At 43.5% G+C, this 19103-nt stretch overlaps 1 protein-coding gene across 1 annotated transcript in view; it reads left to right on the forward strand.

The window, feature by feature from the left end:
* SYCP2L (synaptonemal complex protein 2 like) overlaps nt 1-19103 on the forward strand; it is an 89703-nt gene that overhangs the window by 54225 nt on the left and 16375 nt on the right. The window contains exons 10-14 of the mRNA XM_068234627.1: nt 604-638; nt 2367-2509; nt 7753-7805; nt 10852-10897; nt 15411-15503. Of these exons, the coding sequence (XP_068090728.1) occupies nt 604-638; nt 2367-2509; nt 7753-7805; nt 10852-10897; nt 15411-15503 (370 nt within the window). The remainder of the gene's footprint in view (nt 1-603; nt 639-2366; nt 2510-7752; nt 7806-10851; nt 10898-15410; nt 15504-19103) is intronic.

Genomic DNA, 19103 nt, shown 5'->3' on the forward strand with positions numbered 1-19103 from the left:
TCTTTTGCAGGAACAGATCTTTTGCAGGAACAGATCTTTTGTGTCTGTACAGCATCTGTGTGTGCAGCATCTTGCAAAGATTTCTGTCTGATGGGGAGTTCAGCTCCATAGAATAGACTGTGTAGAGTATGGCTCTCATACTACATGGAAGGGGGTAAAATTGGTCTGTGATCTTTAATTTTCAAAAGACTATGGTCTGATGTGTGTATGAGCCTTATGAATGCATTTTGCAGGAACAGATCTTTTGCTGATACTGATCTGTTGAATGTGTACAGCATCTTTGTGTCCAGCATCTTGCAAAGATTTTTTATCTGATGGGGGAGTTCAGCTGAATAGAATAGACTGTGTAGAGTGGCTCTCATACTACATGGAATGGGGTAAAATTGGTCTGTGATCTTGCCTTTTCCAAAAACTTTTATCTCAAGTGTGTATGTAGCCTTAAGTTCTCCACTATTTTGCAGTTATCTGCAACCTTGGTGAATAGTAAATCGTGATCTATGATATACAAGCCAAGGCTATCACCCTTTTTTTTTTTAGGGGCATGGGAGGGACTAAAGTGAATTTGATTTCTTTAACGTCTAATGGGATGTTTCTCCTCTACAGGAAAACAATGGCAAGAAATTTATTTGATGTTGGAGGTATACCTTTTTAGTCTTTATATTGTGATATTACTGTGTGAATGTACAGCAGTTTACAGTATGAAATCTGAGGTTAGGAGGATAAAGTAGTGTATGATGGCATCAGGAATGGTGCTGTAATCAGTTAAAAGCTGATCTTCTTGGCGCACTTCTCTAGTTAGGCAGAAACCATATATAACATGATGCTACAATGTAGTTATTTTGGGTAGATTCCCTTTGATACTTATGTCACTGACAACTGTAAGCTAGCAAATAGTTTGTAATGGGCAAAAAAAATGAAATAGTGCAGGGGGGATATTATAGCCTTATTTGAGTGTGATGATTCCCTTATTTCATGCCATGTCCACTGGTGCCATAACTGGAGTAGAAGTGATCTACAAATCCCACCTTGCCTACACATATATTTTATGATTTGAGCTAGTCAGACTAAACAGATAGTAAATCTGACTGGTCCAACAGTGCAGTTTCAATCGCTAGACAAAGTAGATGTTATATTGCAGAGTCATTTTTTACAAAAGCAAATTTCCAGGATCTTCTTCCCTCCCCCCCCCCCCCCCCCCCCCCATGGTTATCCTTCCTGCACCTCCTACCTAATACTCGCTCACAAGATCTGCACCTTAGAGGACCTTTACATTTAGAGCAGGGGTATTGTCGCGTCTGAGAACTTTGGGGTATCTGGGCCCATATGAAATTGACTTTTTCTGAGTTTTCTCCCAGGAGGTAATTTTACATCTTTGGTTTATAATAACTTTTTAGCACTTTGCAATGGAAAAAGTACCAAGAAGTAGGTGAAAAAGTACTATAAAATGATTTTGAGTATTTGTTTGCTTACTGGTGGTTTAAAAGGCAGTTTATGGACACATTTTCAACAAATATTACCCAGGAGAAAACTCAGCTGATCAAGTGAATTGCATATGGGCCCTGGAGTTTGAGTTTGAGTTTTCTATAAACTGGGGAGTAAGATAGGAGTTGGAGCAATTTTGGTTACCTGGATTTGAAGTCAGTGGTTTCATAAACTGACGCAGGCGTTTTTTAACTTGTTGTAATCTGTATTTGTGCCGTGTTTAAATAACAAATCTCTACTTCAGAGTTCTGGAATCCGCATCTCTTTTGTTGCAATGAGGAGTCGGAGTTTGAGTCGAATTATTTTTTTACCGACTCCACAGCCCTGATTTGGAGGTCATGTGACTCACTTCTCACAACAGTGTTTCTTGCGACTATCCAAAACCACCACTGTCCCTGGGCAGTGGTTTACATCAGGCCAGCATGTCTTCACCCTCCTGAAACTCCTCATGCTGTGCCCTTTCTGCTGCATTACTTATTCAGGGACCATGCCCCTCCTGTTGGAATAATCAGGATGTTGGGCTAGTGTCTATTTTACAACCCTTCCCCCAAGAAACAGGTGAAGTGAGATTTGTGGCATATGAAGCAAATCGCCCATCCAACAAGGCACTGTAGGAGGCTAGGCTCCAACCTACATAGGCACCGTGTGAGTTCACTGGTGGATGACCACCACAGATTAGGTAGGGGGCTTTTGAGTGGGACCTTACTTGGGAGAAGGACGCAGAGACTATGGTATTGACAGGAAATTCCTGGTCACCTGCTTTCCATGGTAGACTTTGCATGAATGTCTTACTGTATTTTAAAGTGAAAATGTGCTCTTTTTTCCCTTGTTTTATTAAGTTTACATTCATAATATTAAACTATTTGTTCCTCAATGAGCTGCAGACTATGATGTTCAGGTCGCCATCTCTGAAGCCTTGTGTAGGATGACCCCAAGAAAGCTGAGAGAGAATTTAGCTCAGCTGTGGTTTGAAGATGACTTCTTTGCACAAGCATTCCTTCAAGTGAATGACAAAGACTTTGAAACGGTTTGTATGTGTGCCTTGTAAGGCATAAAATAACCATTGTTGTAGCCAAGTAAAATTCATTGATGTCATGGTTTGTTTGGCTGTTACCCATCATTACAATTTGCACAGTTTCATTACCGGATAAGTTCTATACCATGTGTATACCATTTTTAGACTATAGTTATTAGCAAAAAGTATAATGCTGGGCATACACGGATAGATTATGCGCCGGAATTGAGCCGCTCGACAGATTCCGGCGCGTCCCGTGGGCGCTTCTTATCTGCCGGTCATTTTCTTCCATTGTCCGCCCGCGGAATCTATCCGGCGCGGTGATCGGACACGTCGGAAATTATCAATCAAGCCATCAGCGGCTCGATTGATAAGAGGAAAGTATCCATGTATGCCCAGCATTAGGTTCAGTTTCACCTTGAATTTTTTTTTTTTTTTTTTTTTTAAGGAGAAGGTGAAAGCACTGGCACTGCAGTAAATTTTGTAGGTGGGGAAGGGGAGAGGGTGGTGCCGATGCAGGTGTCCGGTGTACTGGCAATATCCTTAGCGTGCTCAGGCTATAGAGAGAGAGAACGCCGGCACTGCTGTCAATTGCTTTATTGTGCTCTTGAAGTGTCAATACAAGTTGCATAAGGTGCATACAAAAATAAATGAGGTACATACCGGAGATAACTGCAGGCATGGTGCTGTGGGTGCAGGGAATGGAAAGCCTTACAACCGTCTTGCGCTAGTGCGCTTCTACGGAGGCTGCCTCTGTAGAAGCGCACTAGCGCGAAACGGTCATATGGCTTTCCATTCCCTGCACCCACTTCACCATGCCTGCAGTTATCTCCGGTATGTGCCACCACCCCCCCCCCCCCCCCCCCACCTTACCATAGCTGCACCTAGGCTCTTGTCTATAGAGGGCACAAAATACATACAAGCAACAATAATTTAATTTTGCTTTTGCCAGGCAGTTTGGCTAAGTGTAAATTGTTACAGCCTGTCTGAACGTAACAGTCCCTGCTCCTAGAGAAGATTGCTGCTTCCGACTAGTGTACATTTTTTGTTTATTTCTTTGCTGAAAGCAGAATGCTCCTTGGCAGAACCAGAACTTAGAATGAGCAAAATTAGATGTAGAAATTGATTTAGAAACTGTTGGCTATTTGTCACTAACCTTCTTGAATCTATTCAGCCCAGGGAAAATTATCATTTTAGAGCAAAAGAAACGGGCAAGTTAGAATTTAGATGATATTGCTGCCTGTGACACCACTAGCAGTGTTACTTGCAGTTTTCTTAACCACTTGCCGACCGCGCACTCATAACGCGCGTCGGCAAAGTGGCAGCTGCAGGACCAGCGACGCAGATCTGCGTCGCTGGCTGCAGGCTAATTAATCAGGAAACAGCCGCTCGCGCGAGCGGCTGCTTCCTGTCAATTCACGGCGGGGGGCTCCGTGAATAGCCTGCGGGCCGCCGATCGCGGCTCGCAGGCTAAATGTAAACACAAGCGGAAATAATCCGCTTTGTTTACATTTGTACCACGCTGCTAACAGTAGCAGCGTTGTACTAAATCAGCAATCCCCGGCCAATCAGCGGCCGGGGATCGCTGTCACATGACAGGCAGGAGCCTGTTAGAGGCTGCACAGGACAGATCCGTTCCTGTGCAGCCTCGGATCTCCGGGGAAGGGAGGGAGGAGAGGGAGAGGGGGAATCCTGCGGTGGAGGGGGCTTTGAGGTGCCCCCCCCGCCAGCCACACGCAGGCAGGAGCGATCAGACCCCCCCAGCACATCACCCCCCTAGTGGGGAAAAAAGGGGGGCGATCTGGTCGCTCTGCCTGGTATTTGATCTGTGCTGGGGACTGTAGAGCCCACCCAGCACAGATCAGCAAAATCAGCGCTGGTCCTTAAGGGGGGGGGGGGGGGGGGGGTAAAGGCTGGGTCATGAAGTGGTTAATTCCTGCCATTGATAGAATTGGTTTTCCATTGTTCATTTCAGCGATGGGTTCAGTATATTTATATTATCAATATATTGCTTTATTACCTGAGCCGAATCAAAATTGGATACTTTCTTAAGGCTCATACACACATCAGACCATAGTCTTTTGAAAATGAAAGATCACAGACCAATTTTACCCCCTTCTATGTATTATGAGAGCCATAACTACACAGTCTTTTCTATGGAGCTGAACTCCCCATTAGACAGAAATCTTTGCAAGATGCTGCACACAAAGATGCTGTATACATTCAAAAGATCAGTATCTGCAAAAGATCTGTTCTTGCCAAAGATCCGTTCCTGCAGAATGCATTCATAGTCTGATATCTGCAGATCATCATACACACCTTGTTTAACAGACCTTCATCTGCAGATCAGATCCACCAGGATGGATTTTCAGATCTGCAGATGATTGTCTGATCTGCAGATGGATGTCTGTTAAACAAGGTGTGTATCATGATCTGCAGATCTCATAGACTATAATGCATTTTGCAAGGACTGATCTTTTGCAGGAACAGATCTTTTGCAGATCCTGATCTTTTGAATGTGTACGGGCATCTGTGTGTGCAGCATCTTGCAAAGATTTTTTTCTGATGGGGAGTTCAGCTCCATAGAAAAGACTGTGTAGGTATGGCTCTCATACTACATGGAAGGGGGTAAAATTGGTCTGTGATCTTTCATTTTCAAAAGACTATGGTCTGATGTGTGTATGTGGCCTAAGAGGGAAGCCTCAGGATCCTATTGAGGTTTCCCTCGGTGGTCTGCTTTCCCGTCATAGAGTGTGCCCCCCCCCAGAAGATTAGCGACAAGGCATTGTTGCTAATAATATTGGGGCTGCGCAGCTTGTCTTCTTGCAGCGTGGCCGGCGAGCCTGCCTGCCCATGCGCAGTAAGCGGGAGCCGGGGGCTGCGTGCTACTGCGCATGCACAGCCGTGCTTAGGTGTGTACTACGCGGCCATGCTGCAAGAAGAGGAGGAGCGCAGCCCCAATCTGGAGGGGGCTGTGCTCGGTGCCTAACATCGGACCACCGAGGGAAACCTCAATAGGATTCTGAGGCTTCCCTCTCTTCAGGTGAGTATTGTATCTGATTTTGATCCCGAGCTTCAGCTCAAGATCACTTTAAGGTTCCCACTAACATTATAATTTTCGGTGAAGAATAAATGTGATCAGATTGGCAGAAAATAAACCTTGTTGATGATCTAAATTGAGTGCAAACTATTATAAATGTTTCTTTATTCAGTATTCGGTTGTGCTGTATAGAAAGTACAGATCGATTTGTTGATGGTGAAATAATCAAAGTCTGACGATATTTTATTTCTGTATTTATCTGATCACTTGGGTAATACTTCTCTGAAAATTGTACCATTAGAGGACACTTTAACATACATATTTCTTTGAGCCAGTCTGGCCCAGATAGCTGGGGTCTGCTATAATGCAATTCTGTAGCTGTTGGCTGAAGCAGGTGGCGATGCCACCCCAACCTATCTATCCCATCCCCTGCCACATAACACACTGGCATATGTAGCAACGCAAGTGATTGCATGATCACATTGCTCTCATTTTGTCATGCCAGTCTTCCCTCTCTCTGTGTTCTTGTGAAGTCAGCCGTGCCTATTTCTACGGGTCCTTATTGGCAGAGTGGTTGTGTGTCAGGGTGGTTTGTTAAATTTATTACTGACAACCAGCGATGGGCTTCCAAGTAGGAAGCCATTCAAATTTTGAGTTAAATGAGGCTTAATTAACGCAAGTGTGAGCACGGGAGACTCACTCCAAGCATACAGGAGGAAGTGCGGTAGTGAGTCATGCAACACGTCCCAAGGTCGCGTGCGAGTGGATTGAGACGAATAGAAACCGATGGACTTCTGGGTAAGTAACCCCGTCTCCCGTGCTTACACTTGCGTTGATTAGGCCTCATTTTAATTCTACATTTGAATGGCTTTCTACTCAGAAGCCCATCGCTGCTGACAACGAGAGTTATTTGGAGGCTGCCATATTTATTTTTCTTTTAAACAATACCAGTTGCCTGGCTGTCCCGCTGATTCTCTGCCGCTAATACTTTCAGCCATAGACCTGAACAAGCATATGAAGATCAAGTATTTTTGGCCTTGTTGTCCGACAAGACTAGCCACATGCTGGTTTCTGGGGTTATTCAGACACTACTGCAGCCAAAGAGATCAGCAGGGCTGCCAGACAACTGGTATTGTTGAACTACCTAATGACCGCATTACGCCAATGGGAGTGACTGCGGCTGCTGCCCGAGGACCACCTAACTCCAATTGGTGTCAAGTCCTGGAGCTGCAGTTTAGCAGGAAACGCGCGTGCCCGTAAGCTCCGCTCCGTGTTCAGCCTGCTAGCCGCGCACCAGCCTGCTAGGGAACGCGCATCTCCTCAGTTTAGGCTCTCTTTTTAAGAGCTGAAAGGGGAAAGAATTCCGCATTGTTTACATTTGCACAGCGCTGCTATCTCCTGCAGCACTGTACGAGGGACACTGGGCTGTCCCTCAGAGCGGCTTGTTCTGTGTGGCCTATCATAGGCATCAGCGGGGAGCAGTGCCAATCGCCATCCAATGGTGATTTAGGACAGCACAGGAGGGAAGAAGATAGCGGAAGGAGGGAGCAAAAAGCCTCCCTTCTGTCAATTAAAAAAAATCGCAGCAGCGATCAGAGACCTCCGGCAGAGTGTCATATTAAGGACACTAAATGGAGGTAATATTCATTTGTGTGCTTAGTTGTAGGGCTGTGCAGCACGCTGACCAAGCTGCACAGCCCTGTATTGTAAAAAATGGGGGTGTAAGCCTGAGGTCCTGAAGTGGTTAAAAGGAAAAAATGTCAGCCTCCATATTCCTCTCGCTTCAGTTTTACTTTAAGATGCAATCTAGAGAAGTGCAAGGTCCAGTACAGAATGAAGCTGATTAAAGGGACTCCTGAGTAGTGTAAAAGTGATCCATATTTTTTTTTTTTTAAATTAAAGCACATATACACAGTTGGGTACACACAATGCGTTTTTTTCGGTCGATTTTCCATCAGATCGATTTCCAAATCGATTTTCTGAGCGATTTCCGTTTCGATTCTTTTATCTAATTCCATTCACTTCTATGAGAAATCAATCAGAAAAACGATAGAAAATAAGATAGAACATGTCGGAAATTATCGAACCTATCTATCTAACACAATATTGTATGGTGTGTACCTAGCACAGAAAGAAAATGCCACTGATATTGAGGAGCTCAGTTTTGTTGTACATGCATTTATTTGTATTTGTGAAATCTTGTTTTCTTTTTCAGGACTGCAGAAACTTTTTGAATTGCCTTAATTCAAGAGGACGTGATGGACAACGGTACATCTATGAAATAAATACATCCAATAATGGCATCTGTAGTTAGGGCTTGTCAGCACATAATTTTGTGTCATTCACTTACTGCGCTACTTCCGAATGCAGAAATGTGATGGTAGATTTTGGATAAAATGTTGTAGTGTATCCTGTCAGCATGCAGACAAGCAGAAAACAGCTGGGCAAAGTGTTCCTTAGGCTACGTTCATGAAACGGGGATGGCCGTGCGTTCGGAACGCAACGCGTCCGAACGCACACCATCAGCGTTTCTATGCGTTGCAGGCTGATCCCATTCACTGAAAGTGAATTGGGTCAGCCACGCGTTTTGTGAAAAAATGCGTGCAGCATGCGTTTGTGGACCGCAGTCTATGCACTGTCTGATGTCGTGCATGTATGTCTCCTGCACACGTTGCCGCAAATCCGGACGGCAACGCGTGCATTGTGAATGGGGCCTTACACTGTTAATTGCTGGTTATACAGTTGTGATTAGGGATGGTCATGCAGGTTTGCAATATAATTTTTTTTTTTTTTTTTTTTATCATTCAAATTATGTAGCTGGACAAGGAACTAAATTCAACTTTTTATTTCATTGGTCCATTTTCAAGCTGCATACATTGGTATACCCAATTGCATAATTCTGTATAAACTGTGCATCTCATTGGCTATGATATGGCCTTGAAATAGGAAGGCCAGTTAGCAGTTTGAAAAATCGTTTAATAGTTTTTGCTTGAGTATTTTCCAGGGTTGGCTATAAATGAATTTTTTCCATATTCACTCACTGAGCAGAGGTGATAGATAGGAGTTTTGCCCACAAAGCTGAAAATGCCTTCCATTTTAAGAAGGCCAATGTTACACTTTTAGTGTAGGATTTTTAGTGCATAGGGGTTTTTGTTTGTTTTTTTTTTGTTTGTTTTTTGTTTTTTAGGGCCTTTAGGTAACCTTGTAAAACTTCTAGTGGTTTTGGTTTTTTCATGATTTAACTGGATACTATGTAAAATTCCCTATTTTGCAAAACAAACTTTCTTCTGTATAATGCTATACTGCAGCCCAGTGGTGGTAAGTGAGAATGCAGTGTTCTTGAGACTGTTCTGTTATCGGATACCACAGCTCTTCTATTAAGTGCGGAAATTCTTTTTTTTTTTTATGTCATGTTTTAGTTCAATACTTATAGCTTTTCCATCAACATTTGAATTCGCCTTTTTAGCTTTCATCCGTGGCAATAGTTGTTAATTTTGCTTCTTGAAAATAGTCTACTTTTCTTCTATACTGTCAAAATAATGGTTGTTAAATTGCTTAACAAAGCAGCCATTTTCCCCTCTACTTTAAAGGTGTTAGAAAATCTGTGCAAAAGCGAATACATTAGCAAATTGATTGTTTTGACCAGGTTGTATGTTTGACTATATTCTTAATCAAGTGTGACTGTTGATTCCACACGTCTTCGCATGCACAGGATGGACTGGTGGTGGGAAATGGATGATGTCAGGCACATGTTGCTATAACTTATAGTTTATCATGAATCCAGGTTTCATGTTAGTCCAGTCTCCAAACTTATAAAGAATTTCATACATTTGCATTCAAATGTCCTTTCATTACCTGAATTAATATGATAGTCCTCATGTCTCTCACACACAAAATCCAGACAGAGAGAACCCCTAGTAGTAACACCCTACCAACAACTGGATGTGCTCCCAAAAAGAGGCTTAGGCCCTTCCTCAATCACATTTTCTCCTAGGTGACATTTTCACATGTTTTAAATTATGAAAACGGCACTAAACTGCCACACTGAGTGCACAATATATCAATCACACTCCCTATATACACAAAGCTCACAGATATAAAGCAGTTCAGGCATTAAACATCTGCCTAGTATCCATGCTTGGCTTGCAGGCTGGCCATCACCTCAAAACGAGCCATCCGCTCGTAACATACCAAAAAGGTTTTTAATACACTTTGAAAACAAAAATACTCTCACAAGCATCTGTAGAATTAATAGCATATAAGAATATATGTGGCCATCAGGCCAGGGCTCCTGCAGCATCCCACATGTACCCACCTTCCCATCCTTCTCAGCTGTTTTCTGTACACCTGGGTAATCTCAGCTATTCCCCCAGCATGTAAGGCCATGCTCTTCTTACCTCTTCCAACACGTTTTGTCATTGATTTGTCTGACTCCTCAGAGTGCTGAAAAGTTATTTTAAACAGAAGATGAAAAAATATCTCCTAGGAGAAAACCTAAGAGAAAAAGGGATTTGAATAAGGGTCTTAAAGTATTTCCTCCTGGATGGAAAGAGCTTCCACTTCAGTAGCACACATTTGCAGGGCAGCTATATGGTCCTTTAATACATTTGCCAAGCTCTATCATCTCGAGCCAAGAGATGACATTTGGAAGAAAGGTATTGTCTGCTATAGCTCCGCCCTGATGAGGGGATAATCTGGAATCTCTCCATCCCCACTGGGGGACAAATGGAGGTTCAAAATGACTCAACAGTAATGGGATTTCTATGTTATCCTCCACAAAGCACTGGGGAGTTCCGAATGTGCGTGGAGGGAGGGTCTTATCACTGCTCTGCTTCCACTCCCTTTTTATGTGGGAGGAGCAATCTTTCCATCCCCTGTCGTGGAGGACTACATGGAAATCCCATTACCAGTAAGGTGCTTTGTATGCAACATTTTTTGGTGCATTTTTGCATTTGTCCCATTTAGAACAATTGAATAGGACATTGCAAGCACACCAAAAATTACAGAGCAAGTTTGCATTTTTCTGGTGCAATACGACCCAACGGCCATAGTGTGAAAGGCTCCTCAGTGTTTGACTGGCTAAAGTTCAACCCAGCACTGGGTTACTGAAGGTTTTCAACTTCGTTAAAATGTGGTTAAAGTGTAATGTCAAATTGTTTGCTATATATTCCAGTGATTTTTTTTTTTTTTTTTTCCTTGCTTCTTCTTATATGCTTTCTTATGGTTTTTTAAAGGATGTCTTTGTAAAAATGTTGTTAGCCATTCCTGCACTTATATTCTTATTTATATCTATTTTACTTAATTTACTTTTCAGAGTATACACATTCCCATGCATTGATGTCTTTGCCGACTCCGAAAAGGTAACAATATAGTCTGCTTTTTAATATGGCTTTCTCAATTATAAATGCAGAATGTACTTTACAGTTGCGTTCACAGTGGACTTAAAGAGGAGCTGTTAGCCATGCTATCTCAGAAGAAAGAATCCCATATATGACGATAAATACTTGGTCTACTTACAAAATATATGTATTGCACTGTCCACATTTAGATTTTAGTGATGTTTCTACAGTAAAAAAAAGAGAAAATCCTTCTTAGCATTTCCCATTTTAAGTCTGGCTATTTTGAAGCCAATCCTGATGCCATTTCCTCTCCTCTGCCTGATTTGCCCGCCCTTCACTACAGAAAGTGCATTGTCTCAGCATCAGAAATATTGGCCAATCAGAGAGGTGTGGGAGGGGAAAGGGGAGGGAAAGGACAGTGGCGTAGCTAAGGAGCTGTGGGGCCCCCCAAGCACTCTATACATAACAATTGATACGGCGCACAAAAACCTGCCAATGGCAATTAGTGTCAGAGGTGCAAGAAGGGGATGGGGAACAGTTTAATGATTACTACTATTTAAAGTATCTATAGAAGTGATTATTATAAGCGCAGGACCAATAGAGAACTAATACTGTAGTTGAGGAAGGGCCCTTTGAGGCCGCTCTGGCCTAAAGGCCCCGATGCGGTTGCTACCTCTGCACCCCCTATTGCAACGCCCCTGGGAAAGAGGCTTCAGCCAAACAGGCTGCATTCGTTAAGTCTGTGGGAAAGTAGAGAAGCAAAAAAGGACAACCCAGCATGCCCTGCAACTTCCTTTTTGTGTACCAAATAAGTCAGGTAAACTTGGGAATGATCATTTATCAAGAAAAAAAGTAATAGTGATTTTAACTTTTGGATTGCCTGGTTAGCATCCTAATTACTTGTTTACCAGATAAAAATAAAGAATTGATTTTATGCCCGACAGACTTTAAAGTGAACTCCAAGGTGATGGATATGGAGGCTGCCATATTTATTTCCATTTAAGCAATACTCGTTGCCTGGCTGTCCTGCTGATCCTCTGCCTTTAATAATTTCAGCCATAGACCCTGAACAAGAATATGCAGATCAGGTGTTCCTGATAATCTTATCAGATCTGACAAGATTAGCTGCATGCTTTTTTTTTTCTGGTGTAATTTAGACACTATTGCAGTCAAATAGATCAGCAGGGCTGCCAGGCAACTATTGTTTAAAAGGAAATACACATGGCAGCCTCCATATCACTCTCACCTTGAGTTCACTTGATGTAGCCATCTTATAAATTGGTATGATCATTTTACATTGCTTAACCACCCTGGCGTTCTGATTAAATCGCCAGGGTGGCTGCGGGAGGGTTTTTTTTAAATAAAAAAAAAACTATTTCATGCAGCCAACTGAAAGTTGGCTGCATGAAAGCCCACTAGAGGGCGCTCCGGAGGCGATCTTCCGATCGCCTCCGGCGGCAAGAGATAACACGGAAGGCCGCAATGAGCGGCCCTCCGTGTTTCGCTTCCCTTGTCGCCATGGCGACGAGCGGAGTGACGTCATGGACGTCAGCCGACGTCCTGACGTCAGCCGCCTCCGATCCAGCCCTTAGTGCTGGCCGGAACTGTTTGTTCCGGCTACGCTGGGCTCGGGCGGCTGGGGGGACCCTCTTTCGCCGCTGCACGCGGCGGATCGCCGCGCTGCAGCGGCGATCAGGCAGCACACGCGGCTGGCAAAGTGCCGGCTGCGTGTGCTGCTTTTTATTTGGTGCAAATCGGCCCAGCAGGGCCTGAGCGGCAGCCTCTGGCGGTGTTGGACGAGCTGAGCTCGTCCAGACCGCTCAGCAGGTTAAAGCTGACCTGAACTCAGAATGCCCTCTCTGCTCTAAAAGATACGCAACAGCATAATGACCTTTAAACAAAAACAATTTTTTTACAGCTGAAACAAATCCAAAATCTGCACTGTTTCTACTTTCTGATTCATGGAACCCCCACCTTCCAAAACCCACTCTATCTTGCCTTTGATTTCAGCATCATATCCTATTACCTCACTATCCAGTCAGACAACCCCGGGCCCACAGCTGATGCAATGACATGGCAATGACACTTCTGTCAGGAGGCAACAGGAACCTGAATAAAATCCTTAAGGGAACATCTTTGCTGGAAGTTTAATAGTCTAGTGGGCGTAAAGGTGTTTTATGGTGGGTAGCAAACCTAAGTGTATGCTGGGTAGCGAACAAAGCTGAGATCACACTTGTCAAAAGCACATGCTTTTTCCCACTTGCAAAATTACGTTTCGACTGAAACGTTTGTCAATGGGATGGTTCACACTTGAATGCAATTTTTGTATGCAGGGGGGGAAAAAAAAACTTGATTCTTGGATCATAAAAACACTGTGTGTGTGTGTGTGTGTGTGTGTGTGTGTGTGTGTGTGTGTGTGTGTGTGTGTGTGTGTGTGTGTGTGTGTGTGTGTGTGTGTGTGTGTGTGTGTGTGTGTGTGTGTGTGTGTGTGTGTGTGTGTGTGTGTGTGTGTGTGTGTGTGTGTGTGTGTGTGTGTGTGTGTGTGTGTGTGTGTGTGTGTGTGTGCTCCTATTAAAAATCAATTGGTACTGTGGAATAACTTGCACGTTGATGTGCCTAGTGTGCAAAAAAAAATCACATGTGGAAGACCACACACTTTTTTTTTTTTTCCCTCTGACAAGTCTGGTCCCAACTAAGTGTTATGCTACGTACACACATGCGACAACGATCGTTCGTTGAGAACGACGAACGAACTTTTAATTGATGAAAGAACGACCTAAGTAAAGTTAGTTTTAAAAGGTGTGTAACGATCTGATCGTTAGAACGAACGTTACATCACGTAAAGCAGCTATTGCGCCTGCGCATAAAAATGAGAAGTTTCACGGAGAAATAGTGAAATGCGCATGTCAAGCCTAGTACGAACGATCGTTTCCAACGATGTACTACTTTTGCAAACGATCGTCGTTGGTTAAAATCCGCCGAGACAGAACTTTCTTTTGTAGCGATTTGGCTCGTTCGTCGTTTCCCTTAATAGTCGGTGGTTCGTTTTTTGTAACGGTCGTCGTTGGTAAAGATCGGGGAACGATCGTTACAAACGACTATAGTCGCATGTGTGTACGCACCTTTAGTCTGTTGGAGCTACAGTGCTGGCCATAATTCTTCATACCCCTGGCAAATTTTGACTTGGTTTCTTTTATTCAACCAGCGAGTAATTTTTTTTGACAGGGAATGACATGGGTGTCTCCCAATAGATAAGCTGTTTTATTGTGGGGAAAAAAAACATTTCTCCGTTTTTTATTTAAATTTGAGCAAAAAGTGTCCAGTCCAAAATTATTAATCCCCTTCACAAACTGTCACGGTCTGTGGGAAAATCCAAAGTTCTATACCATTCCAAATAGTCTAAGCTGTTCTAAAACATCTTAATTACCCTGATTCATTGGGAACAGCTGATTTAATCAATTCAACAGGTGAAAAACAAGCTCTCTGCAGTTGGTTTGTAGACAGTTATGGCTAAGACAAAGAGCTCAGTGAGGACCTGCAGCTGCGCATTGTGGCTGCTCACAAGTCAGGAAAGCGCTACAATGCCATTTCTAAATGTTTTCCAGTTCCATTGGATACAGTGCAAAGTATTATTAAAAAATACAAGATGTTCTGCACTGTGGAAAATCTCAGAGGACATGGTCTGAAGTCAAAAGTGACACCTGTGCTGGCCAGGAGGATAGTGATAGAGGTGATAAAGAATCCAAGGATCAACACCCAGGCCATCCTGGTGAATCTGGGCTCTACTGGTGCCAATATCTCAAGGCAGACAATTGAACGGACACTGCACACTGCCTGGTTCCACTGATGCAAAGCAAGGACACCACTTCTCCAGATAAGGCACACAAAAGCTCGCTTGGCCTTTGCAAATGTTCATCTGGGCAATGAAAAAGGCTTCTGGTCTTCTGTGAAACAAAAATTGAATTGTTTGGTCACAATGTTTCCTTCATTTGGCATAAAAAAGGAGAAGCCTTTAACACAAAGAACACCATCCCCACTGTCAAACATGGTGGTGGGAACCTAATGCTTTGGGGTTGTTTTCAGCCAACAGACCAGGGAACCTAATCACAGTAATCTGCACCACGAAAAAAGAGTAATACATGAGGATTCTCAATGACAACATCAGGCAGTCTGCAGAGAAACTTGACCGTGGACACTTCAGCATGATTATGACCCAAAACACACAGCAAAAATGGTGAATTTGCCAGGGGTATGAGTAATTATGGGCTGCACTGTATCACCACTGCAGTCCTAGAGGAATATGGATGCCTGACGGGGAGAGGCTGAAGACCACTACTCTATGGAAAATGGCAGCAGAAAGCTGGGATCATTGCAAGGAGTTTTCAGGCTTGTCCAATAACTGTTAATGGCTAATAACAAAAATATTGGATTCTGGCATGTGTTTTGTCATGAATATGTGTTTGTGAAGATATGATTCATTAGATGTTTATCTACCGTATGGGTGGGCTTGAAAACTTATTTTTTTTTCTTCTAGTTGAGAAAACCTCAAGATAGTAAACTTGAACATTTCTGGATTGATTTCAATGTTGGAAGTCAGTGTGTTTCCTTTTACATACAAAACCATGAGGTAAAAGTACATGTACCAAGGAGTTTTGAATCAGGATGATAGAATGTATTGGCTAACTTAGAGATAAATAAACAGGGAGCTTTCGGTTTATAAAAAGTCTTCGTCTGACTTGTTCCTGACAAAAATTGAAAAACACAACTTGTATATACTGGCATACAGAGTAGAGACATTCTTTAGCAAACATAAATGTAATCAGATGCCTTAACTGTTCCTTCAGGAGTCTTTCCCAGGCATCCTGGCTAAGATTGATAAGATCAACAGTGTCCTCCTAATACAAAACTAAAAAAACTAAAAGGTCTTTAGCTGCCAATTGAAATGGATCATTCGTAATGTTCATAGTAATTCATAAATATCATTCGATGAGGCACTGTAGTCACATATTGTAGAATGCAGTAAATTATTCAAGAAACCCACTTTTACGGTAATGTTTCCTTTTTTCAGCATCAGAAACCCTTGCTGTATATATTGCCATAAATTGAATGTAGCCATGTCCTCCCAGTGATGTTTAGCTATGCAGAATTCTCTCCCCCTGAGCATAGGAGACCAGGTATACTTTGCGCTGACTTCAGAAACTCAGTAAACAAACCTTACACGGCGATGTATGTGACAGGATAAAGATGTTGCCACCTGTGATAAATTTTAAAATGTAAATCAGGGTGAGGAAAGATTTTACAATGGGCAACCACTGACTAAATACATCTATAAACAAAAGGGAAAAAAATGTTTGTGTTATTTTCACTGTAGTCCCTCTTTTAATTAGAAAAAGACACGTAGTGCTAGCATACATACATCTTGACAACCTCGCCACCCCCAGTAAAGACTAGGGCTTTAAACTGCAGAAAAGGATTTTATTACTTTATGTTGAACTAATTGCTGAGTATACATTGTGAGCAGGACTGACTTTCCAGCGTAGTATGAAGCCCTCTAGGGGTGCTATACCACTTGTACTCAAACTGCATGCCTAAGCTCTGTGATAAAGAAGCTGGATTCCATTTTTCTAATCAGACATTGCTTTTAGGAGGGGGGGGGGGGGGGGGGCGAGATAGCCATGTTTCCTTTGAGGATAGTGATTTGTTCTTGTGAACCTGGCTGTATTAATTCATGCAAACTGTAATTTTAGTGATGGTCCTTTTTAGAAATTTGTGGAACAAAAGATCTGACTTATAAGACGGACCTTCACTTGTAATGATATTATGTTGTGTAATGAAACTAACTTATTAGTTTTTAACAACCAATCCTCCAGGATGGCTGATACAAGAGAGAGGAAGCCTGCTCCGCCCACCAAAGGAAACACCTCCAAATCAAACAATTAGGCAATTAGGTAGCCCTACAAATCCTCCCCTGCCTTCACCCCCTCAGTTCTAGTGTGTTTCCCACACCGAAGACACCTTACGAGGCAGGACTGTACCTGTCTCCCACGATTTTGGCCGCCTCCTCCATGGATGGGACTGCGGTTGGAGCTCTCCCCGCTCTGGGTGGCTGCAGAGGACTTTCTTGCGTCTCAGAGCGGCGGCGGCCTGGATGGAGTGTCTGGGCTGGCCGCATCCGCGGCAGGAGGTAGCGTGTCCGTGTTGCCAGCGTCCACAAGGCTGGCGTTTGGGTGCGGATAGGCGCGCGGAGCACGCAACGCTCCTGTTTGAAGGAAAGCGTCAGCGTGATGACGCACTTCCGCTTACGCTTAAAAGCGGAAGCATATGCGGCGTTTCTCCGCCATCCGCATCCTCGTGGCAGGTGAATCAGAGGGAAGGCATGGAGCAGGCAGACGCCTTTCCCTCTGAGCCCAGTGGATCCCAGAGCAGCGCACAGCCAACAGGACAGGTGAGAAGGTACAGAGTGAGCCTCTCTTAGTGGAGTACTTGACTCACTCTGTCCTCAATAAAAATTTCAAAAGAGCCCGCTGTTCCTTGCACTAATATGGTGGGGCAATGCCTGTTAAACTCAATTTGTTTGTTTATATATGAGTAGCACAGGGCTGAAGAAAATGTATTTTTTTTTTTCTCTTTAATTATGTTTTGCAGACTGTCCCTTCTATGCCTGAGGACTCTAGTCATCCTCAGAAGGCTACTGACAAGGCCAGGCGCTGCAGACAGTGTGATGTTAAATTGCCAAAAACCTGGTCTAGGTCACACTGTGATAAATGTTTAAAGTCTTCTTCTACCCCAAAACCTCCAGACCCCACTGTCGTTATGTTGAACTTTATGGAGTCTATGAGGAAAGAGTTTTCGTCCACTTTTAAAACCATTAGATCGGTTATGACCTCACCGGCCCAATGGACCGTACCGCAGTTACCTACTCCTGCAGTGCCGGCAGTTCCAGCCCCGCTACTGCCCACTCCTCCTCCCCCTCCCCCCTCCTCCTCCTACTGGGATGCTGCCTCTGGGTTTGGCGGTCGCCTCATCGGTGGAGGACTCTCTTGAAGAGGGTGAGGAAAGAAGTGAGCCCGGTTCAGACTTAGAAGATTTAGAGGATGCGCCTCAGAAATTTTCTAAGTATCTGTTTAATGCAGAGGAAACCGCTGAACTTCTTAAAGCGGTATACGAGGCAGAGCAGCTACCTGAGCCAGCTGCTTCGTCCTCAGTAAGAGATGATATTTATGCAGGGTTGGAGTGTTCAGAGGGTAGAAGCTTTCCGGTGCATCCGGCTATTCAAAAGCTTATTCAGTCTCAGTGGGAAGATCCGGAGAAGAGATTTTACATTCCCAGATCTTTTAAACGTAGATTCCCCTTTAAAGAGGAGGATATTGCTTTGTGGGACAAATGCCCTAAACTGGACGCTGCTTTGTCACAGTATTCTAAAAATACTGATTTATCTTTTGAGGACGCAGGGCGGTGACCTTTTGTTTGGAAAAGGATTAGAGGATATTCTTGAAAGGTCTTCTGAGAAGGGCAAAAAGTTTCCTGACAAAAGGAAGAAAATGCCCTTTCGTAAAAATTTCCCGGGCAAAAGGCAATTTGCCCATAATGACACAAAATATCAACCCCCCGAGAAAAAGGTGGATATACAATTCGGCGAAATCAAGAACTCCCTTTTTATTTAACAAACCAGCCACCTCTAATGCAAAGGAAAACAAGTGACAGGGAGCTGGTCGGGGGGAGACTTCAGGAGTTCAGTCATGTGTGGGCAAATATCACCACGAACCCATTTATTTTGGACCTCATGAAATCGGGGTACAAAATCGAGTTTTCCTCCCGCCCCCCCCCCCCCCCCCAGAACTTTGTACTCACAGGTCTATCCAGGGATCAGGAGAAAGCATCCGCCCTGTTAGAGTCAATAACCTCGCTATTACAAGACAATGTGATTACCCGGGTCCCAGCTACCCAATACAGGAGGGGATTTTACTCCAGAGTTTTTATGGTAAAAAAAACGTCAGGCAGATACAGGATGATCCTAAACCTCAAACAGCTAAACCCATTTATTCAGGAAAAGAAATTCCGCATGGAAAACATTTTTTTCAATAAAAAATGTAATCCCAAAAGGAGCCTTTATGGCGACACTAGACATTCAGGACGCATATTTGCATGTGCCGATTCACCCGGCATATCAGCGGTTCCTGAGATTTGCAATATGAGTGGGGGATGCAGTTCACCACTTTCAGTATCA

Source organism: Hyperolius riggenbachi, chromosome 5, assembly GCF_040937935.1.
Source record: "Hyperolius riggenbachi isolate aHypRig1 chromosome 5, aHypRig1.pri, whole genome shotgun sequence".
Classification (NCBI taxonomy): Eukaryota; Metazoa; Chordata; class Amphibia; order Anura; family Hyperoliidae; genus Hyperolius; species Hyperolius riggenbachi.